The sequence below is a fragment of the Nomascus leucogenys genome, chromosome 10, assembly GCF_006542625.1.
Source record: "Nomascus leucogenys isolate Asia chromosome 10, Asia_NLE_v1, whole genome shotgun sequence".
Lineage (NCBI taxonomy): Eukaryota > Metazoa > Chordata > Mammalia > Primates > Hylobatidae > Nomascus > Nomascus leucogenys.
This window is the reverse complement of record NC_044390.1, coordinates 74,905,302-74,922,652: the sequence shown is the minus strand read 5'-3', so window position 1 is coordinate 74,922,652 and position 17,351 is coordinate 74,905,302. Positions and strand designations below refer to the sequence as shown.

At 40.8% G+C, this 17,351-nt stretch overlaps 1 protein-coding gene across 2 annotated transcripts in view; it reads left to right on the top strand.

The window, feature by feature from the left end:
- The window catches only part of PRDM4 (PR/SET domain 4), a 28,346-nt gene that overhangs the window by 8,756 nt on the left and 2,239 nt on the right, over positions 1 to 17,351 (top strand). For both annotated transcript variants that reach the window (XM_030821316.1, XM_030821315.1), the window contains exons 5-11: positions 419 to 1,213; positions 6,053 to 6,202; positions 7,827 to 7,945; positions 9,212 to 9,297; positions 10,164 to 10,291; positions 11,263 to 11,577; positions 12,989 to 13,157. In XM_030821316.1, coding sequence (XP_030677176.1) covers positions 419 to 1,213; positions 6,053 to 6,202; positions 7,827 to 7,945; positions 9,212 to 9,297; positions 10,164 to 10,291; positions 11,263 to 11,577; positions 12,989 to 13,157 — 1,762 coding nt within the window. The remainder of the gene's footprint in view (positions 1 to 418; positions 1,214 to 6,052; positions 6,203 to 7,826; positions 7,946 to 9,211; positions 9,298 to 10,163; positions 10,292 to 11,262; positions 11,578 to 12,988; positions 13,158 to 17,351) is intronic.

The following is a 17,351-nucleotide window of genomic DNA, read 5'->3' as shown; positions in this document are numbered from 1 at the left end:
ACTTGTATTGGTTTGTGTTATGATAGTTTAATTAAATTATATTTAATTAAGTTTTATTTTTCACATGGAAGATCTGTTTTTAAATCATTTTACCTTTTAATAATTAGTAAAGCAAATTTTACGCCTTAGGACTCAGGAATTGCAACCGTATGTATATTAAAGGCAGTGTTTTCGTTAGTGATTCCCAGTTAGCTTCAAAGGAACATAGTTAACTTTTTAAGGATTTTTGAGTTTTACAGGAAAAACTCAATTATGGTATATGTATGTTGCTATTTATAAAATAATGTGTATCGATTAAATTAAAGAAGCAGGAGATTATTTGAACTTAGTTATATTTGTAAGGAAATAGCGTCTAGTGCTTGGAATTCTTTAATAATGTACTAAAAGTCTCTGATATCTCATCTTTTCCTTTTCTCAGGCATTTTATCTTATTTAGCTGACAGACCACCTCCTCAGTACATCCACCCCAACTCTATAAATGTTGATGGTAATACAGCATTATCTATCACCAATAACCCTTCAGCACTAGATCCCTATCAGTCCAATGGAAATGTTGGATTAGAACCAGGCATTGTTTCAATAGACTCTCGCTCTGTGAACACACATGGTGCCCAAAGTCTTCATCCCAGTGATGGCCATGAGGTGGCCTTGGACACAGCAATCACTATGGAGAACGTTTCTAGGGTTACCAGCCCAATTTCGACAGATGGAATGGCAGAGGAGCTTACAATGGACGGTGTTGCAGGCGAGCATTCCCAAATCCCAAATGGCTCCAGAAGTCATGAACCTCTGTCTGTGGATTCTGTGAGCAACAACCTTGCAGCAGACGCTGTAGGACATGGTGGTGTGATACCCATGCATGGGAATGGCCTGGAGCTCCCTGTGGTCATGGAGACAGACCACATTGCAAGTCGGGTCAATGGCATGTCTGACAGTGCCCTCAGTGACTCCATTCACACTGTGGCCATGAGCACCAACTCTGTCAGCGTGGCACTCTCTACCTCACACAACCTTGCTTCCCTAGAATCTGTTTCCCTCCATGAAGTTGGCCTCAGCCTAGAACCTGTGGCTGTCTCCTCCATCACCCAGGAGGTTGCTATGGGGACAGGTCATGTAGATGTATCTTCAGACAGTCTTTCTTTTGTACCACCTTCACTGCAAATGGAAGACTCCAATTCAAACAAGGAAAACATGGCAACCTTGTTTACAATTTGTGAGTGTGCTTAGCCTTTCTTTTTTGGAAATACTTGTAAAAAGGGCCACCATCCCTAACAAGTCATAAAGTTTGGCATTAAGGGAGTATAGAAAGCAATTAGACCTTGGAACTTTTCTTTGCCTTGGTATTGTCCTTTATATTAATGTGGTGCCTTTTCTTCCAGTAAGCCAAATGATATACATACATTTAGTTGGTTCTTAAAGCATCCTCCTGAAGAAATGAAATGTGAAGTAGTCATTTTTGTATTTTGCAGATAAGCCTAGCACATGCGGTAGTGTGTGCCTGTAGTCCCAGCTATTCTGGAGGCAGAGGCAGGAGGTTGTTTGAGCCCAGGAGTTTCAGGCTATAACGTGCTATGATGCCACCTGTGAATAGTCCCAGCTATTCTGGAGGCTGAGGAAGGAGGGTTACTTGAGTCCAGGAGCTTCAGGCTATAGTATGCTACGATCACACCTGTGAATAGTACTGCAGTCCAGCCTGGGCAACAAAGTGAGACCCTGTCTCTAAAAAACAATCATAGCGATAATACAATATTTTTTTTAAAAAGGTAAGTTTAGCCCAGTAATAGTTAAGGTATTTCCCAAGGTTTCACAATAGAAAGTTATAGGGGTAAATTCTAGTAAAGTTGTTTGTGACATGCCTTGTGAAAATTATTAGGTCACTTTTATAACCCTCTGGAAAAATGTAGGGGGATATAAATCAATTTTTTTTCTTTGCTCAGAGTGCATATAAATTATTCTTGGGCATGTAAAAGTTTTTCTTATTGGGCAACAACAACAAAAAACAATATCTCTGTCGCCCAGGCTAGGGTGCAGTGGTGTGATCACGGCTCACTGCAGCCTTGACCTCCTGGGCTCAAGCAATCCTCCCACTTTAGCCTCCCGAGTAACTGGGACCCCAAGTGCGTACCACCACACCTGGCTAATTTTTAAATTTTTTTGTAGAGATGGGGGTCTCACTGTGTTGCCTTGGCTGGTCTTGAACTCGACTCGGTCTTCCTGCCTCAGCCTCCCAGAGTCCTAGGATTACAGGTGTGAGCCATCATGCCAGGCTCTTTAGTGCTTACTATGTGGCAGCCTCTGCTAGATGCGAGGGATAGAACGATCTACCAAGAGGCAGTATGTGTACATACCTTTAAGGAGCTTACAGTCTGGTAGGAAGCATAGGAGACTGTTACAGTATAATAATAAGTGTGAAGACGGGATGAAGTGCATGGTACTAAAGTAGCCTGAAGGGGAGCAACTAGCCAGGCCATGGAAGGGTCGAGGAAGATTTAACCAACAGAAGTAACATACATGTTAGCACAGACCTTAAGGACAAGAAAGATGTGGGCAGTTGAGAGTCAGGAAGACAGGCTGGCACCTGTAAGTGCCTAGAACCAAAGAATCATGAGTGTTTCAGAATTGCTGAAGCCTAAAATGAGGGTGAGGAGAGGGGTCATGTGGTAAGAGAGAAGTAGGAGTCAGAACACCAAGGCTCTTTTAAGACCGGTCAAGAGTTTTAGGGAGTGAAGGTTGGGGTAGGGCTTTGCTGCAATGTGAGAATAAATTTGTTAAGAGGCAAGGAGGTGTGGAAGATATCATAATTTATGGGAAAGGTGATGATTCTCCAATCTAGAGTAGAGGTAATTAGGATGCAGAAGAGTGGAGGACATTTGCAGAGAACCCAGTTGAGCTTATTGATTGGATAAAGTTGGAGGAGGGAAGGATTAAGGAGAAAACCCTGGTTTCTGGCTTCTGAAACTAGGTAGATAGAAACTCGGTAAGTAGAGAAGGCCATGTGTTGGCTCACGCCTGTAATCCCAGCACTTTGGGAGGCTGAGGCAGAAAGATCATTTGAGACCAGGAGTTCAAGATCAGCCTGGGCAACATAGTGAGACCTTGTCTCCGGAAAAAAAAGCAAACAGAAACTAAGTAGGTAGGGTAGTAGTGAAAGGCAGAGGAGAATACGATTTTGATTTTTATTATTTTGGGAGGAGTGACGAGTCAAGTTTTAGACATGTTGATTTCAGGGTTTGTAAGACACCTAGTAGAGATGTCTAATGAAAAGTTGTGTGTGGAGCTGAGAGAGATCTGTCTGGAAATATTTAAGAATCATCAACATTAAGATGTTATTTGTGGCTGTAGAAGTGGAATGAAATCATCTAGTAAGAGTGTGGAATGAGAAGAGGGCTAGGGATGTCAAGATATAGCAGAAGAGGAGCTTCCAAATAGACTCAATGGGAGCCCCAAAAGTAGGAGGAAACCCAGAACCATTCAGTGCCACAAAATCCAGGCCATGGGGAGACTAGTTTTAACCTTTTAAAGTCTCAAATTTAGAATTTTAAAATGTTTTAATCGAAGAATGTAATGAATATAAGGCTCATTAATTTAGCAGAAGTTAAGAGGTGGCCTATTGATTTTTTTTCTTAAGAGGGCAAATGGAACCTCTTCTAAGTGTGTGTGGGTTATAATGAGATAAAATTTATACATTTTAAATGTGCAATTTAGTGGTTTTTTTGGTATATTTACAAGGCTGTGCAACCACCACCACTGTCTCCTTCCAAAACATTTTAGTCACCCTGTAAAGAAACTTCATAACCGTTAGTCACTTCCCATTCCCTCCTTCCGCCTATTCTCAGCAACCACTAATCTACTTTCTGTCTCTATGGATTTGCCTTTTCCGGATATTTCATATAAATGGAATCATGCGATATTTGGCCTTCTGGATCTAGTTTCTTTCTCCTCGCATAATACTGTTGTGTCTTATCCATGTTGTAGCATGTATTTGTACTTCATTTCTTTTTAGAGCTGAATAATCTGTAATATGGATATACCACATTTTGTTTATCCGTTTATCAGTTGAGGGACATTTGGGTTGTTTCTGCTTTTTGGCTACTATGAATAATGCTGCCATGAACTCTCATGTACAAGTTTTTGTATGAACATATGTTCTTGGATATTTAGGAGTAGAGTTGCTGTATGTTTAACTTTTTGAGGAACTGCTTTCCAAAGTGGCTGTACCATGTTACCGTCCTAGCAGCAGTGGATGAGGGTTCTAATTTCTCCACATTTTTGCTAACAGTTAATTTTTTATTTTCATTTATTTATTTATTTTTGTTTTTGAGACAGAGTCTGGCTCTGTCACCCAGGCTGGTGTGCAGTAGCGCAATCTCAGCCTCACTGCAACCTCCACCTCCCGGGTTCAAGCCATCCTTCCACCTTAGCCTCCCCAGTAGCTGGGACTACAAGTGCTCGCCACCATGCCTGGCTGATTTTTTGTATTTTTGGTAGAGACGATTTGCCATGTTGCTACCTGGTCTCATGCGTTCGAGACCAGCCTAGGCAACATGGCGAAACCCTGTCTCTACTAAAAGTATTAAAAAATCAGCCAGACGTGGTGGTGCATGCCTGTGGTCCCAGCTACCCAGGAGGCTAAAGCACGAACGTCACTGCACTCCAGCCTTGGTGACAGATCAGGACCCCGTCTTAAAAAAAAAAAAAAAGAAAAGAATACAGATAGATGACTGTGGTTCTAAGGTTTATGTATTCCAACTATTATTGTGAATGATTTTGGAGTTTGAACGTTATTATTGCATAATAGTATCGTAAATACTGTTCCTTAGCAGAGTGGAAAGTATAAAGAATAGAGCAGAAGATTTATGGAGGAGGACACTCATAAGCTTGTGAAAGTGAAGTTGTAGTAAGAATAGAGAACAATATATAAAAGCAGCATCCCCTCTGTCAATGCAGAAAGAAAGACCATATGAAAAATAAGAAATTAAGAATTTTAAGCGAATAATGTCTGCAAGAATGCAATTCTTCTGCCCTTTCAAAGAGCAGGCTGCAAATTGTTTTTGTCTTAAGAATGTGTCATCAAAACTTGGTTGACCATCTTGTTTATAGTGAAGCAAAAGAGTACAGTGGTGCAGCTGGCTCTGACCCCAGTGTCCTATGTTCATAGCGTAGGTCACTGGGGTCAGAGCCAGCTGTACCACCGTGGCCATATTTTGGCTCTGCATAACTAACAGCATTTCAACTCAGTTTCCTGTTACAGTTCAGAATTGGAATCTTTTGGACTTTAGGGCATCATACCTAAATGTACTACTTAATGTAAGGGATAATGTTCTTGATTGTTGAAGTAATATGGTGCTATATTTTTCTTTTATTATTATTTCTACTTTTTTTTAAACAGGATCTCACTGTGTTACCCCAGGCTGGTCTTGAACTCCTGGACTCAAGTGATCCTCCAGCCTCAGCCTCCCAAACTGCTGGGTTTACAGGCGTGAACCACCATACCCAGCCAATTTTTTCATCAGTGTTTCTCTTATGCGCTGAATAGGAAACTTGTCCTGTTGGATCAAAAGAAAAAAAATCAGATCTTATTGAAGTCTGAAGAGTGATGTAAGAGTAGATATATATGTTAGTGTAAGGAAGTGAGTCTTTGATCAGAATATCTCTCTTAGAACCATGCTTCTTACTGGATACATTTTAGTAATTAGCATTTAAATTAAAACCTGGGGCTGGGCATGGTGGTTTACACCTGTAATCCCAGCACTTTGGGAGGCTGAGGCGGGTGCATCATCTGAGGTCAGGAGTTCCAGATGAGCCTGGCCAACATGAGGAAACCTTGTCTCTATTAAAAATACAAAAATTAGCTGGGTATGGTGGCACACAGGAGAACTGCTTATACCCGGGAGGCAGAGGTTGCAGTGAGCCAAAATCGCGCCATTGCACTCCAGCCTGGGTGCAGAGCAAGACTTCGTCTCAAAAACAAACAAACAAAAAAAAAACCCTGGTGGTAATTTAGCCTGCTTGAACTAAACCCATTTGTATTGCTCAAATTTGTCATCTGTAGGGTGTACTCTGTGTGACCGCGCCTATCCCTCAGACTGTCCCGAACATGGACCGGTGACTTTTGTTCCTGACACTCCAATAGAGAGCAGAGCAAGGCTTTCTCTCCCAAAGCAGCTTGTTCTCCGTCAGTCAATTGTGGGAGCAGAAGTTGGTAAGAACCTTGGAACTGTAAAACACTATTACATCTCTTCTTCCTTTGTAGGGTAGAGTTGTAAAAGTGGATGTGTATAATTTAGTAATGATTTGGACCAAAAGTCAATTTATGGCTTAAGATTTATGCCTTTATGGAATATTAGTCTTGTCCACTGATGACAGCAATAAATCAAGTCAAAAACTTTATTGGGAAACCTCTCCTTTGTTAGAACCAGTATTGAGTAAAGCAAAAAATCCTAGACTGAGTCTTTGAAGATTTGACTTGTATTCTCAGCTGTCTCATCCACTAGCAATTATTCTAAAAACACATTTCTTAAAACTTAGTTTCTTTTATAGAAACATGGAAAATTCACCTTATGACACAAATTTAGATCAAATGTTTGTAAATCGTATAATGCTTCTTAGAAGAAAGGAATAAAGAATGTAGATTGCCAGACTTTACTTACCCATATTTGAATTTAGCATGGCTTCTGAGTTACTGTGACATTTCTTTGGAAATATAAAATTAGGTTCATTATTCTTTTAGCTGCAGTTTGGGTGTGAGTCATTTGAAAGCATCAAACAGTTTAGGTAAAATAGAGCAGTGCTTTAAGCACAAAAGATTTTAGAAGTTTGATTTATTTCTATAGTAATTGCTTTATATTTTTACAATAGAATAATATTTTCTGTTTTTTTTTATTTATTTATTTTTAAGAGACTGGGTCTCACTCTGTTGCCCAGGCTGGAGTGTGCTGGCCCAACATATGGAATGCAGTAACTCAAGTGCAGTCTTGACCTTCTGGGCTCAAGCAGTCTTCCTGCCTCCGCCTTCCAAGTAGCTGGGACTACAGGCATGTGCAATCATGCCCAGCTAATTTAAAAAAAAATTTTTTTTTGTAGAGACAGCATCTCACTATGTTGCCGAGGCTGGTTTCAAACTCCTGGCCTCAAGCAGTCCTGCCTTGGCCTCCCAGAGTGTTGGCTCATTATATGTGTGAGCTACAAACTTTTTTATATGTAACTCCAAAATAATGTATTTGGAGAGACATGATAAGATTCCCTTTGGATAAAACTAGGTTCAGGAATTTCTGATATTTCTTCTTACTCAGCATTTATTGTGAGCCCTATGTTATCTGTTCATTACATTTTATATATTTACAGGCTAGGACCCACAAGGCTTAGTCACCTCTGAGGAATGCTAGCATATTGTTTTTTTTATTTATTTTTTATTTATTTATTTTTTTTGAGACGGAGTCTCGCTTTGTCACCCAGGCTGGAATGCATTGGCCCTATCTCTGCTCACTGCAACCTCCACCTCCTGGGTTCAAGCAATTCTTCTGCCTCAGCCTCCCAAGTAGCTGGGACTACAGGTGTGCACCACCACGCCCAGCTAATTTTTGTATTTTTAGTAGAGACAGGGTTTCACCCTGTTGGCCAAGCTGATCTTGGACTCCTGACCTCAGGTGATCTGCCCACCTTGGCCTCCCAAAGTGCTGGGATTACAGGCGTGAGCCACCACGCCCAGCCTACATATTGGTTAAGTTCACTGAAAATAAGATTCTTTGCATGGGTGAAGCACCTCTTTCTTCTGTATCCTGCTGTTTAAATCATTGATTGTGTAGTTGGTGTCCTTCCACTGATAGGTGTATGGACTGGAGAAACCATTCCTGTGCGGACTTGCTTTGGACCTCTAATTGGCCAGCAGAGTCACTCCATGGAAGTAGCGGAATGGACAGACAAGGCAGTTAACCATATCTGGAAGGTCAGTCCTGATGAAACTTTTCTGTGGCTTTTGGCTGTTTTTCTTAGTAAGAGGTAGTTAAAAAGTTATGATAAAGTCAAAATCAGCCAGAACTGATACAGTGCCATTCACTGGTCAGTCATTTATTTCATGTACATTTTTTTAAAATGTTACATTCATCATTCTTGGTAGCCAAGTTATAACATACAGCAAAACACCAGCTACTGGAAATAGAGGACAAACTGTTTTTGTCTCTGTTTTGTGAGTTAACCCAATTATTTTAACCATTTAATGCATTTGAATTACTTGTGACAGCTGAGGCCATGGAGTTTGTTTATATGATAAAAGTCTTACTTTGTAATTAAAACATTCCTCAAATATTTATCTTAGGAAATAATTCTGGAATAAGAAGCTAAGATTATTTTTCTAGTTTTCTTTTTTTTTTTTTTCTTGAGATGGAGTCTTGCTCTGTTGGCCAGGCTGGAGTGTTATGGTGCAATCTTGGCTTACTGCCACCTCTGCCTCCTGGGCTCAAGTGACTCTCCTACCTCAGCCTCCCAAGTAGCTGAGTTTACAGGCACTTGCCATCATGCCCAGCTAATTTTTGTATTTTTGTGGAGACAGGGTTTCCCCATGTTGGCCAGACTGGTCTTGAACTCCTGACCTCAAGTGATCCGCCCGCCTCAGCCTCCCAAAGTGCCGGGATTACAGGCGTGAGCCACCGCACCTGGCCTATTTTTCTAGTTTTCTAATGAGAGGGGTTAGAAATGCAAGATTTTCACATAGATATCTATTGGGAATGATGCTTGCAAAATTGAAGTAAGGGGAAAATGGGTCTTGTGATCTTTGGAAAGGTAAGGTACCACTGTCATTGGGAACTTTAAATTTGGAATGCTAGGTCCAAGTGGGAAAATCATGAGAAGGAATGATCCTCTGCCCTTAATGGACATTCAGTCATTCAGTGCCTACTGTGTGATAGGTGATGAAGACAGGTGGACAGGTAGACTGGTTTTTTGTCTTTTCCAGGCAAAGGTTGAATAATCAAAAACAAAGTCAGTCTCTTCACTGAGCACTAACTGTAGGTCTCTGATGGTCTTTACTATATTGCTGGAAATAGGGAGAATGTTGAAATGATAGCATGTTGGAGAAGGTAGGAATATATTTTCACACTAAGAAAGCTGGGACCTACTGCAAATGAGTAAATGAGGTGATTGCTGGCCTAAGTGTAATGTAGTACTTTATTGCATGTCAGTGCATTTGACATGTGTGCTTGCTTTCTGTTGGCAGATATACCACAGTGGTGTCCTAGAATTCTGCATCATTACAACTGATGAAAACGAATGTAATTGGATGATGTTTGTGCGCAAAGCCAGGTATGAGTAGTCTTGGATGAGAAAAAATAGTTACCATTTAGATGTTTTTCAATAGGAAGCTTTGCATAAAAGAGGGAAGAGTTAAGAATCCAAATTACACCAACACCTGGACATACGTAAAGCCCAAGGCAGCCAGGCATGGTGGCTCACACCTTTAATCCCAGCACTTGGGGTGGCTGAGGTGGAAGAACCTCTTGAGGCCAGGAGTTCGAGACCAGCCTCCTGGGAAACATAGCAAGATCCTCATCTCTAAAAAAGTTTTTTTCAAATTAGCTGGGTGTTGTGGTATATGTGTGTAGTCCCAGCTCTTGGGAGGCTGAGGTGGGAGGATCATTTGAGCTGAAGAGTTCAAGCTGTGATCAGTGGTGTTCAAGCTGTGGTGCTGTTGCAATCCAGTCTGGGTGACAAAGTGAGATTCTGTCTCAAAAAAAAAAAAAAAAAAAAAAAAAAAAACACTTACCAAGGAACAATATAGTTACCACTGAATTTGCAAGTGGGTGTCTTTTCTTTACATTGGCTGTTAGTCCACCCCTGAGTTACTGGAGTTGATTCTTGTTTAGCTAGCTATCTCTATGTCTTTGTCATACTGTTTTTTAAAGACTTCATTTTATTTACCTTGTTTGCTTCCAGTAACAGACTCTAGTGTTTTTGACTACAAAAGGTCATCAGCTAATATGTTGAAGTAAGAATTCTGTTTCTCTACAACTGCCTTCTCATAGATAGGACGGGAAATTACAAACACATTCCGGAGGAAATAGTAAATAGTTCTGCCTAAGCTTTCATATAGGATTTTGCAATGGGGGAATGTTGTGCTTAGTATGCATTTCAAAATTAATGTGCTTGATCTATTAAATGTGATAACTCAGGAACCGGGAAGAGCAGAATTTGGTGGCTTATCCTCATGATGGAAAAATCTTTTTCTGCACTTCACAAGATATCCCTCCTGAAAATGAACTGCTTTTTTATTATAGCCGAGATTATGCTCAGCAGATTGGTAAGTTAATATAAGATGTGCTTATAATGAATCTGGCATAGTAAAAATACCAAAGACCAGGATTAAAGTTTTGGTAATGATTTACATGTTAGCTGAAGCAAATCATATACCTTTGTTTGTATGAATGCAAACTATTACTTCTGTATTTGAGGTGTTAAAATCTGTGAGGTTCTTCACAAGCTGAATGTTATTGACCAAGCAATAATTCATATGATATGGTCTTTTATGGTAGGACTTTGGTTTGGGGCATTGAAGTTCCTAAGGCTACTTTTCGAGCTAGCACCATTGAGATATAAATTCACGAAGGACAGCGAAGTCCCTTGGTTTGATTTAACCTGCATAGGCTTTCTCTTTGCTGTGTTGTTTCATGATGACAGCTGATGTTTAAGAGTTTGGGTATGCTATAAAACCTAAATATTTTGCTTATAAAAGAGGCCTTATAATCCAGTATTTACCAAGTGCTTTCTTTGTGCCTGGTACACTATTTTATGTATGTATGTTTGTATTTAGAGATAAGGTCTCACTCTGGCAGGCTGGAGTGTAGTGGTGCAGTCATAGCCAACTATAACCTTCAACTCCTGGGCTCAAGTAGTCTTCCTGCCTCAGCCTCCTGATTAGCTAGGACTATGGGTGTACATCACCATGCCCAGCCAATGATTTTTAAGTTTTTTTTATGGAGATGGGATCTTGCTGTGTTGCCCAGGCTGATCTTAAACTCCTGGCCTCAAGTGATCATCCCACTTTGGGCTCTCAAAGCGCTAAGATTGCAGGCCTGAGCCACTGTGCCTGGCCCTTAGTACATTATTTTAGATGCTGGGGATAAAGCACTGAATAAGACATTTTAGTTTTATAGGAAGTGGGCAAATTGGAAATTTGGGGAGAAAGGAAAACTGTAAGCGATGATTGTTAATATCAAGAACAAGTTTTAAGATTCAAGTATTGGGAGATAATGAGTAATTTTTTTTTAAAAGGTGTTCCTGAACACCCGGATGTGCATCTCTGTAACTGTGGCAAGGAGTGCAATTCTTACACAGAGTTCAAAGCCCATCTGACCAGCCACATCCATAACCATCTTCCTACCCAGGGACATAGTGGCAGCCATGGGCCAAGTCACAGCAAAGAAAGGAAGTGGAAGTGCTCAATGTGTCCCCAAGCTTTTATCTCTCCTTCCAAACTTCATGTCCACTTTATGGGTCACATGGGTATGAAGCCCCACAAGTGTGATTTCTGTAGCAAGGCTTTTAGTGATCCCAGCAACCTGCGGACCCACCTCAAGATACATACAGGTAAGTTGTGTTGGCCCATCAGAATGGAATTTTTGCAACAATTAGAAAATGCGGTAGTAAAGGCTTTGTAGAGGGATTGTAGGTGGAGTTGAGATTTGATGTCAGAGAAAGAAACCTTCGTGGTTTAACTGGGATTCCTTGGAGGCTGTCACTTCCAATTATTAGGATGTTCTGCTTTCCAGGTCTCCCCACCATAGTTGGAAGGTGCCTGGGAAAATGCACTTAATAATCAGGAAGTTGATCAGTGTGTTTGGTCTTAAGAAGCATCTGAGTCTGAGCCTCTCATTAGCGCTTACCCCCTAGTCACCAGCCAGAGCCAGTTTCTCTCCTTTAACATTATTGCTCAATAAATATTGCCACAATTTATTTTTTGAGCTTCCATTTTCTAAATCCCATGCAAACCAACACCTTTCTTTTAGTACTTTTTAAGAAAAAAAATTTTTTTGAGATAGGGCCTCACTCTGTTGCCCAGGCTGGAGTACCATGACACCATCTTGGTTCACTACAACTTCTGCCTCCAGGACTCAGGTGATCCTCCCATCTCAGCCTCCTGAGTAGCATGGACTGCAGACGTGCGCCACCACACCTGACTAATTTTTGTATTTTTAATATAGATGGGGTTTTGCCATGTTGCCAAGGCTGGTCTTGAACTCCTGGGCTCAAGCAGTCTGCCTACCTCAGCCTCCCAAAATGCTAGGATTATAGGCCTGAGCCACCGTGCCTGGCCACTAACTTTTTAAAATAAATACTACAAAATAACTGATGGTTTTAGCTTCCTTGTTTGGATCATCTTTTCTCCAAATCTTCAAAAGTTTCTTCCTCATCCTTTTGCAACAGAGACCTTATGGCCCACAAAGCCTAAAATTCTATCTATCCTTTAAGAGAAGGTTTGCTGACCCCTGACTTAGAGGAATCTTATTTTTGCATTCTTGGAAGGATTTTGTTTCATCCCTGGTTTTGAGGCAATATTATATGTTTTAAAAAGATACAAAACTATAAAATCTATCTTGTGAAAATATGTTTCCCTATAGACAAATCCTAGAATTCATGAGTTTTTTTGTTTTGTTTTGTTTTTGTTTTTTTTTTTTTTTTGCTTAATGTTTGTGTTAGGGCATTAGGCTTATAAGTCATTTTTTTTCAAGTTTTATGTATCACCTATACATTTTTTAAAAATACATATTTAGGGCAGAGATCCTAAAGGAGATCAAATTAATTTACTAGCTTTAGTTGCAGAATATAAACTCAGGGGCTCTGAGTGGTCTTGCATAGACAACCCTAGAAAGTAAAGTGCCGCTTATCAGTCAGCTCTGTTTCATTCCTGCCTCTGCTGCATGCACATATGTATGCCTGTGTGTCTTGGGGATGCCAGCAGTTGTTTTCTTCATGGTGTAATACTTTGGGCTGATTGCAGGTCAGAAGAACTACAGGTGTACCTTGTGTGACAAGTCTTTCACCCAGAAGGCTCACCTGGAGTCCCACATGGTTATCCACACTGGGGAGAAGAATCTTAAGTGTGATTACTGTGACAAGTTGTTTATGCGGAGGCAGGACCTCAAGCAGCATGTGCTCATCCACACTCAGTAAGTTACCCTGCAGCCAAGATGTTGTTCCTCAGGTGGTGAGCCTTTGTGTGGCTGCAGCCCGCCTGCTGATTGAAGGGCTGGGAAGTCCTGGCTCATCATCTGTTTCCTGCCTTGGTACCATGGTAGATGCCTTCTGTGTTCCATGTAGCCAAGCCAAGGTTGGAACACTCTTTTTGGTGTTATCCTGGAAGATTTCAGTTGTTGGCTTTCTTTTTCTTACTTTTAACATGTACTCTTTTTTCACATCTACAAAAACCTAGAGACAAAAAGGACTATGGACTACAAGTGGTTGCTTATAGTTAGACGATAGTGTGCATGTAAGAGAGTGATGGAGTGAGAAGAGTAAGGGTCAGCAGCCACACTATGAAGAGCCTTTGGTCCTATTAAGAAAATTCAATTTCATTCTAGAAATAATGGCGAGACACTGAAGGATCTGCCAGCCCCTGCCATTTTGGAACTGTTCTGTTGGGGTGTGTGTGTCTGAATTGCAGTAAAAAAAAAAGAAATTATCGTCTTAACCGTCTGTAAGTGCCCAGTTCCATAGTGTTAGTTATATTCACATTGTTGTGCAAGCACTATAGGATTTTAAGGAAAGGACTCTCATAGTGACATACCCATTCTGTTAATACAAAGATTATTCAGGCAGCTGAACAGAGGATGATTGTGGGTGGGGAAGCCTAAATATTAGAAGACGAATCAGGAATTTATTGCATGAATCCAAGTGTAATTAAATGTCTAGACTGCATTAGTCACAGTGGTCATAGAAGGAAGTGATGGATTTTGTTGTCCTTAGCTTTTAACAAGTGTTAGAAGAGGAAGAAAACGTTTTCAGCTTATGTTATGGAGATTCTCTTTAGAAATCTTATCTTCACTGAAAACGTTATATTCTTAATGTAGAATTTGGATAAACACTTGGCTTTGATAGCAGTTCTTCTGTCTGCTTCCTCATCACAATGCAGCCTGAGATGCTAAACAGCCAAGGAGCCTGGATCTACATTCCTAACTCTCAGAAGGACATTCTAAAACAAAGACTTCTTTAGTTTCATTGCTAGTGTGAAATTTTACAAAATTAGACAGAAATTATCAAATATTACATTGAATTGTGCAATATTGGAGCCAAAAGAGATCCCCGGATCGTCTAGTCTAACATCCTGTCTAGGCAGCTCAGGTTGCGATAATAAAATACCACATATTTTGTGGCTCAATCAACAGGGGAGAGACACAGTGAGAGAAGGCAGTCATGAGCAAGCCTGGAAGAGGGCCCCCACCAGAACCCAGCCAGGCTGGCACCCTGATCTCTGACTCCAGCCTCCAGGACTGTGAGAAAATACATTTCTGTTGAGAGAATGAAAGAGAAAGAATATGAGAGCTCCAATCTCTTCTCATAAGGACACTAATCCTACATCATGGAGGCCCCACCCTCATGACCTCATCTAACCCTAATTGCCTTCCAAAGGCTCCACCTCACACTGGGTGTTAGGGCCTCGACATGTGAATTTGGGGTGAGGGGGGACAAATATTTGTCCAGAAGACTGCCCATTATAATTGCCTGGAAAATGTGAAAAACAACAATTGGTGCTAGGACCCCACTTAGGGGAATTCTAATTTAATTGGTCAGTGTTAGAGCTCTGGCCTTGGTATTTTAAAAAGCTCCCCAAGTGATTCTTGTGCCCAGCCGGGGTTAAGGACTGCTGACTTCATCCACATGCAAGACTGATTTCCACAGTGTCTCTGGCAAGTGGATATATTGTTTCTTAAAGATCACACAATTACAGTTTGAGGAAAAGTTTTGCTTGAATCAAGTCGGTATCAGCCTCTATCCTTTCATTTTACTTTTGCTTAACAAATGTGGATCTGGACTCCTTTTCAGGATGAGAAAATATGGTAAGCCTCTTTCCAAACTTTCATGGGATAGAAAGAAGGTTTTGGACTGTCAAAGCTGGTATAAGTCATTCATATAAGAAGCACTGTTCCCTCAAAATGGTTTTGAATGAGGCTTTAGGCTTCCTATGGAGATCGTTGGTAAAATTTTCAGATGCTTGTATTTTTACTTTGGGGCATTTCAAAGTGGATATAGTGGTGTTAGCAGTCTTTTTATTTATCTACTTAAAAAAAAAACAGCTACAGCCCTAATGCCAAATGCAAGAGGAGTTCCCCCTTAGTGTCCCCCGAGAGTGGAAGAGTTGTGACAGAACCTGGCTTTGCCCTTCCTGTAAGAAAGAGGAAGTGAGTGGAAGAGCAGTGATGTTTACTCCCCAGGTCATTGTGTCTCATGGCTTTAGATACCATCTTATGATTTATGTCTCCACCCTCATACACCTCACCATCAGCAGCTCTGATGCTGGATGTTCACTAGGCAACTTTAATGTGTCCAAAACTCAACCCAATATTACCCCACGAATTTGATTTCCTCCAGTGCTGAGCAGCTCATTAAATGGCACCACCATTATTCACCTCAATGGTCAAGCCAAACACCTTGAAGTAATTCTCAACTCAGTTTTTCCTTCCTTCCTTCATTCAACTATCACCTTTCCCAGACCACCAGCTTTTCTTCTATGGATGGCTTCAGTAGCCTCCCAGTTGATCTCCCTGCTACTACTTGCTATTTCTCCTCATCTACTCCGCAACACAGATGAACACACGTATACACAGTTTTCTGTCCACAGTGCCAGAGCAATCCATTTCAAATATAAGTCAGATTGTGCCTGTCTTCATTCGTACATCTCTGGTGGCTTTCCATCGTATTTACGTTAAAAGCTTTTTGCAACAGTCAGAAGGCCCTTTATGATGTAATAGTACTTGGCTACCTCTCCCGTTCACCTTTTATTACTTTTCATATTCTGCTTTGGCCACTCTGACCCTCCCCTTGCTACTCCTTGAGCATACTAAGCACATCCAGTCTTAGGGCCTCTGCCTTAGAAACTTCTCCCTCCAGATTCCTGCATGTCTTCTTCCCTCCATTCAGGTTTCTGCTCAAATGTTATCTCCTCAGGAGGGCCTTCCTTGACTATCTTATCTAAAATAGGGACCCCTTCACTTTTACCTGGCTTTATGTGTTTTCATAGTCTTTATTGCTATCTGATATCATGTTACACATTTGTTTATGCTATAATCTGTCCACTTAGAATGTAAGCTTCAGGAAAGCAGGGACTTAGTTTACCCACATCCTATAGCCCTAGCATCTAGAACAGTGCCTGGCATAATTAGACACAGTAAATATGTGTTGAATAAACATCTAAAAACCGTAAGACTAGAAGATGAAAAGTCAGACACTTGATAAGGGTTTTGTTGTGGCCTTGGGCAAGTTGCTTAGTAGTTTTTATGCACATGATGTTTCCCATCTGCAGAATTAAGAGGTTGGATTAGATTGGTGGTTTTAAAACTGCTCCAGGGAATTCCAAGAATTCTTCAGTGCCATCTGTTGCTAGAAGAGGATGGGAGAAATGCTAAGGAAGCCAGGCTTCAGAACGCCTGAGTGCACCCTCTCACTCCTTCCAGGATTTTATTAATAACTTGCTTTAACTGTTTCATTTTGGGCTTTCATAAAGACATGGAGTTCAGCTACTCAAAAAAAAGTTAAAAAATTCCTGGTCTGTGTGATCTCTAAGGTTCTTTTCAGCTCTGAAATGTCTAGGCCAGGGTTACTCAAACCTTGACATTATTGACATTTTGACCGAGTTAATTTTTTGTTGTGGGGCTGCCCTGTGCATTGTAGAATGGTTAGCAGCATCCTTGCCCTTTTCCTGCTAGATACTAATTATACCACCCCTCCCCAGTATAACAATCAGAAAGGCCTCCAGACATTGCCAAATGCCCCCATAGAGGCAGTCACCCCTACTTGAGAACCACTAGTCTAAGAAAAGCACAGAAAAATGGCAATTCCATAAAAGTGGCATCCAGGGAACACAAATAACAGTGTAATGAGATACCATTACGTACTGGCTCATTGGCAGACATTTTCAAATTTGAGTCTTCCAGTTGAGAATATGGGACAACCAGAACCGTCAATGATGGATGTGTATATTGAAACAACTACGTTGGAAAACCGTTTGTCATTATCTTGTAAAGTTGAAGATGTGCATATCCTTTGATTTAGCTATATAGTTCTTGGGTATATGCCCTAGAGAAACATGTATTGGAGAGCACCGTACAAGTATAAAAATGTTCAAATGCCAGGTGCAGTGGCATGCA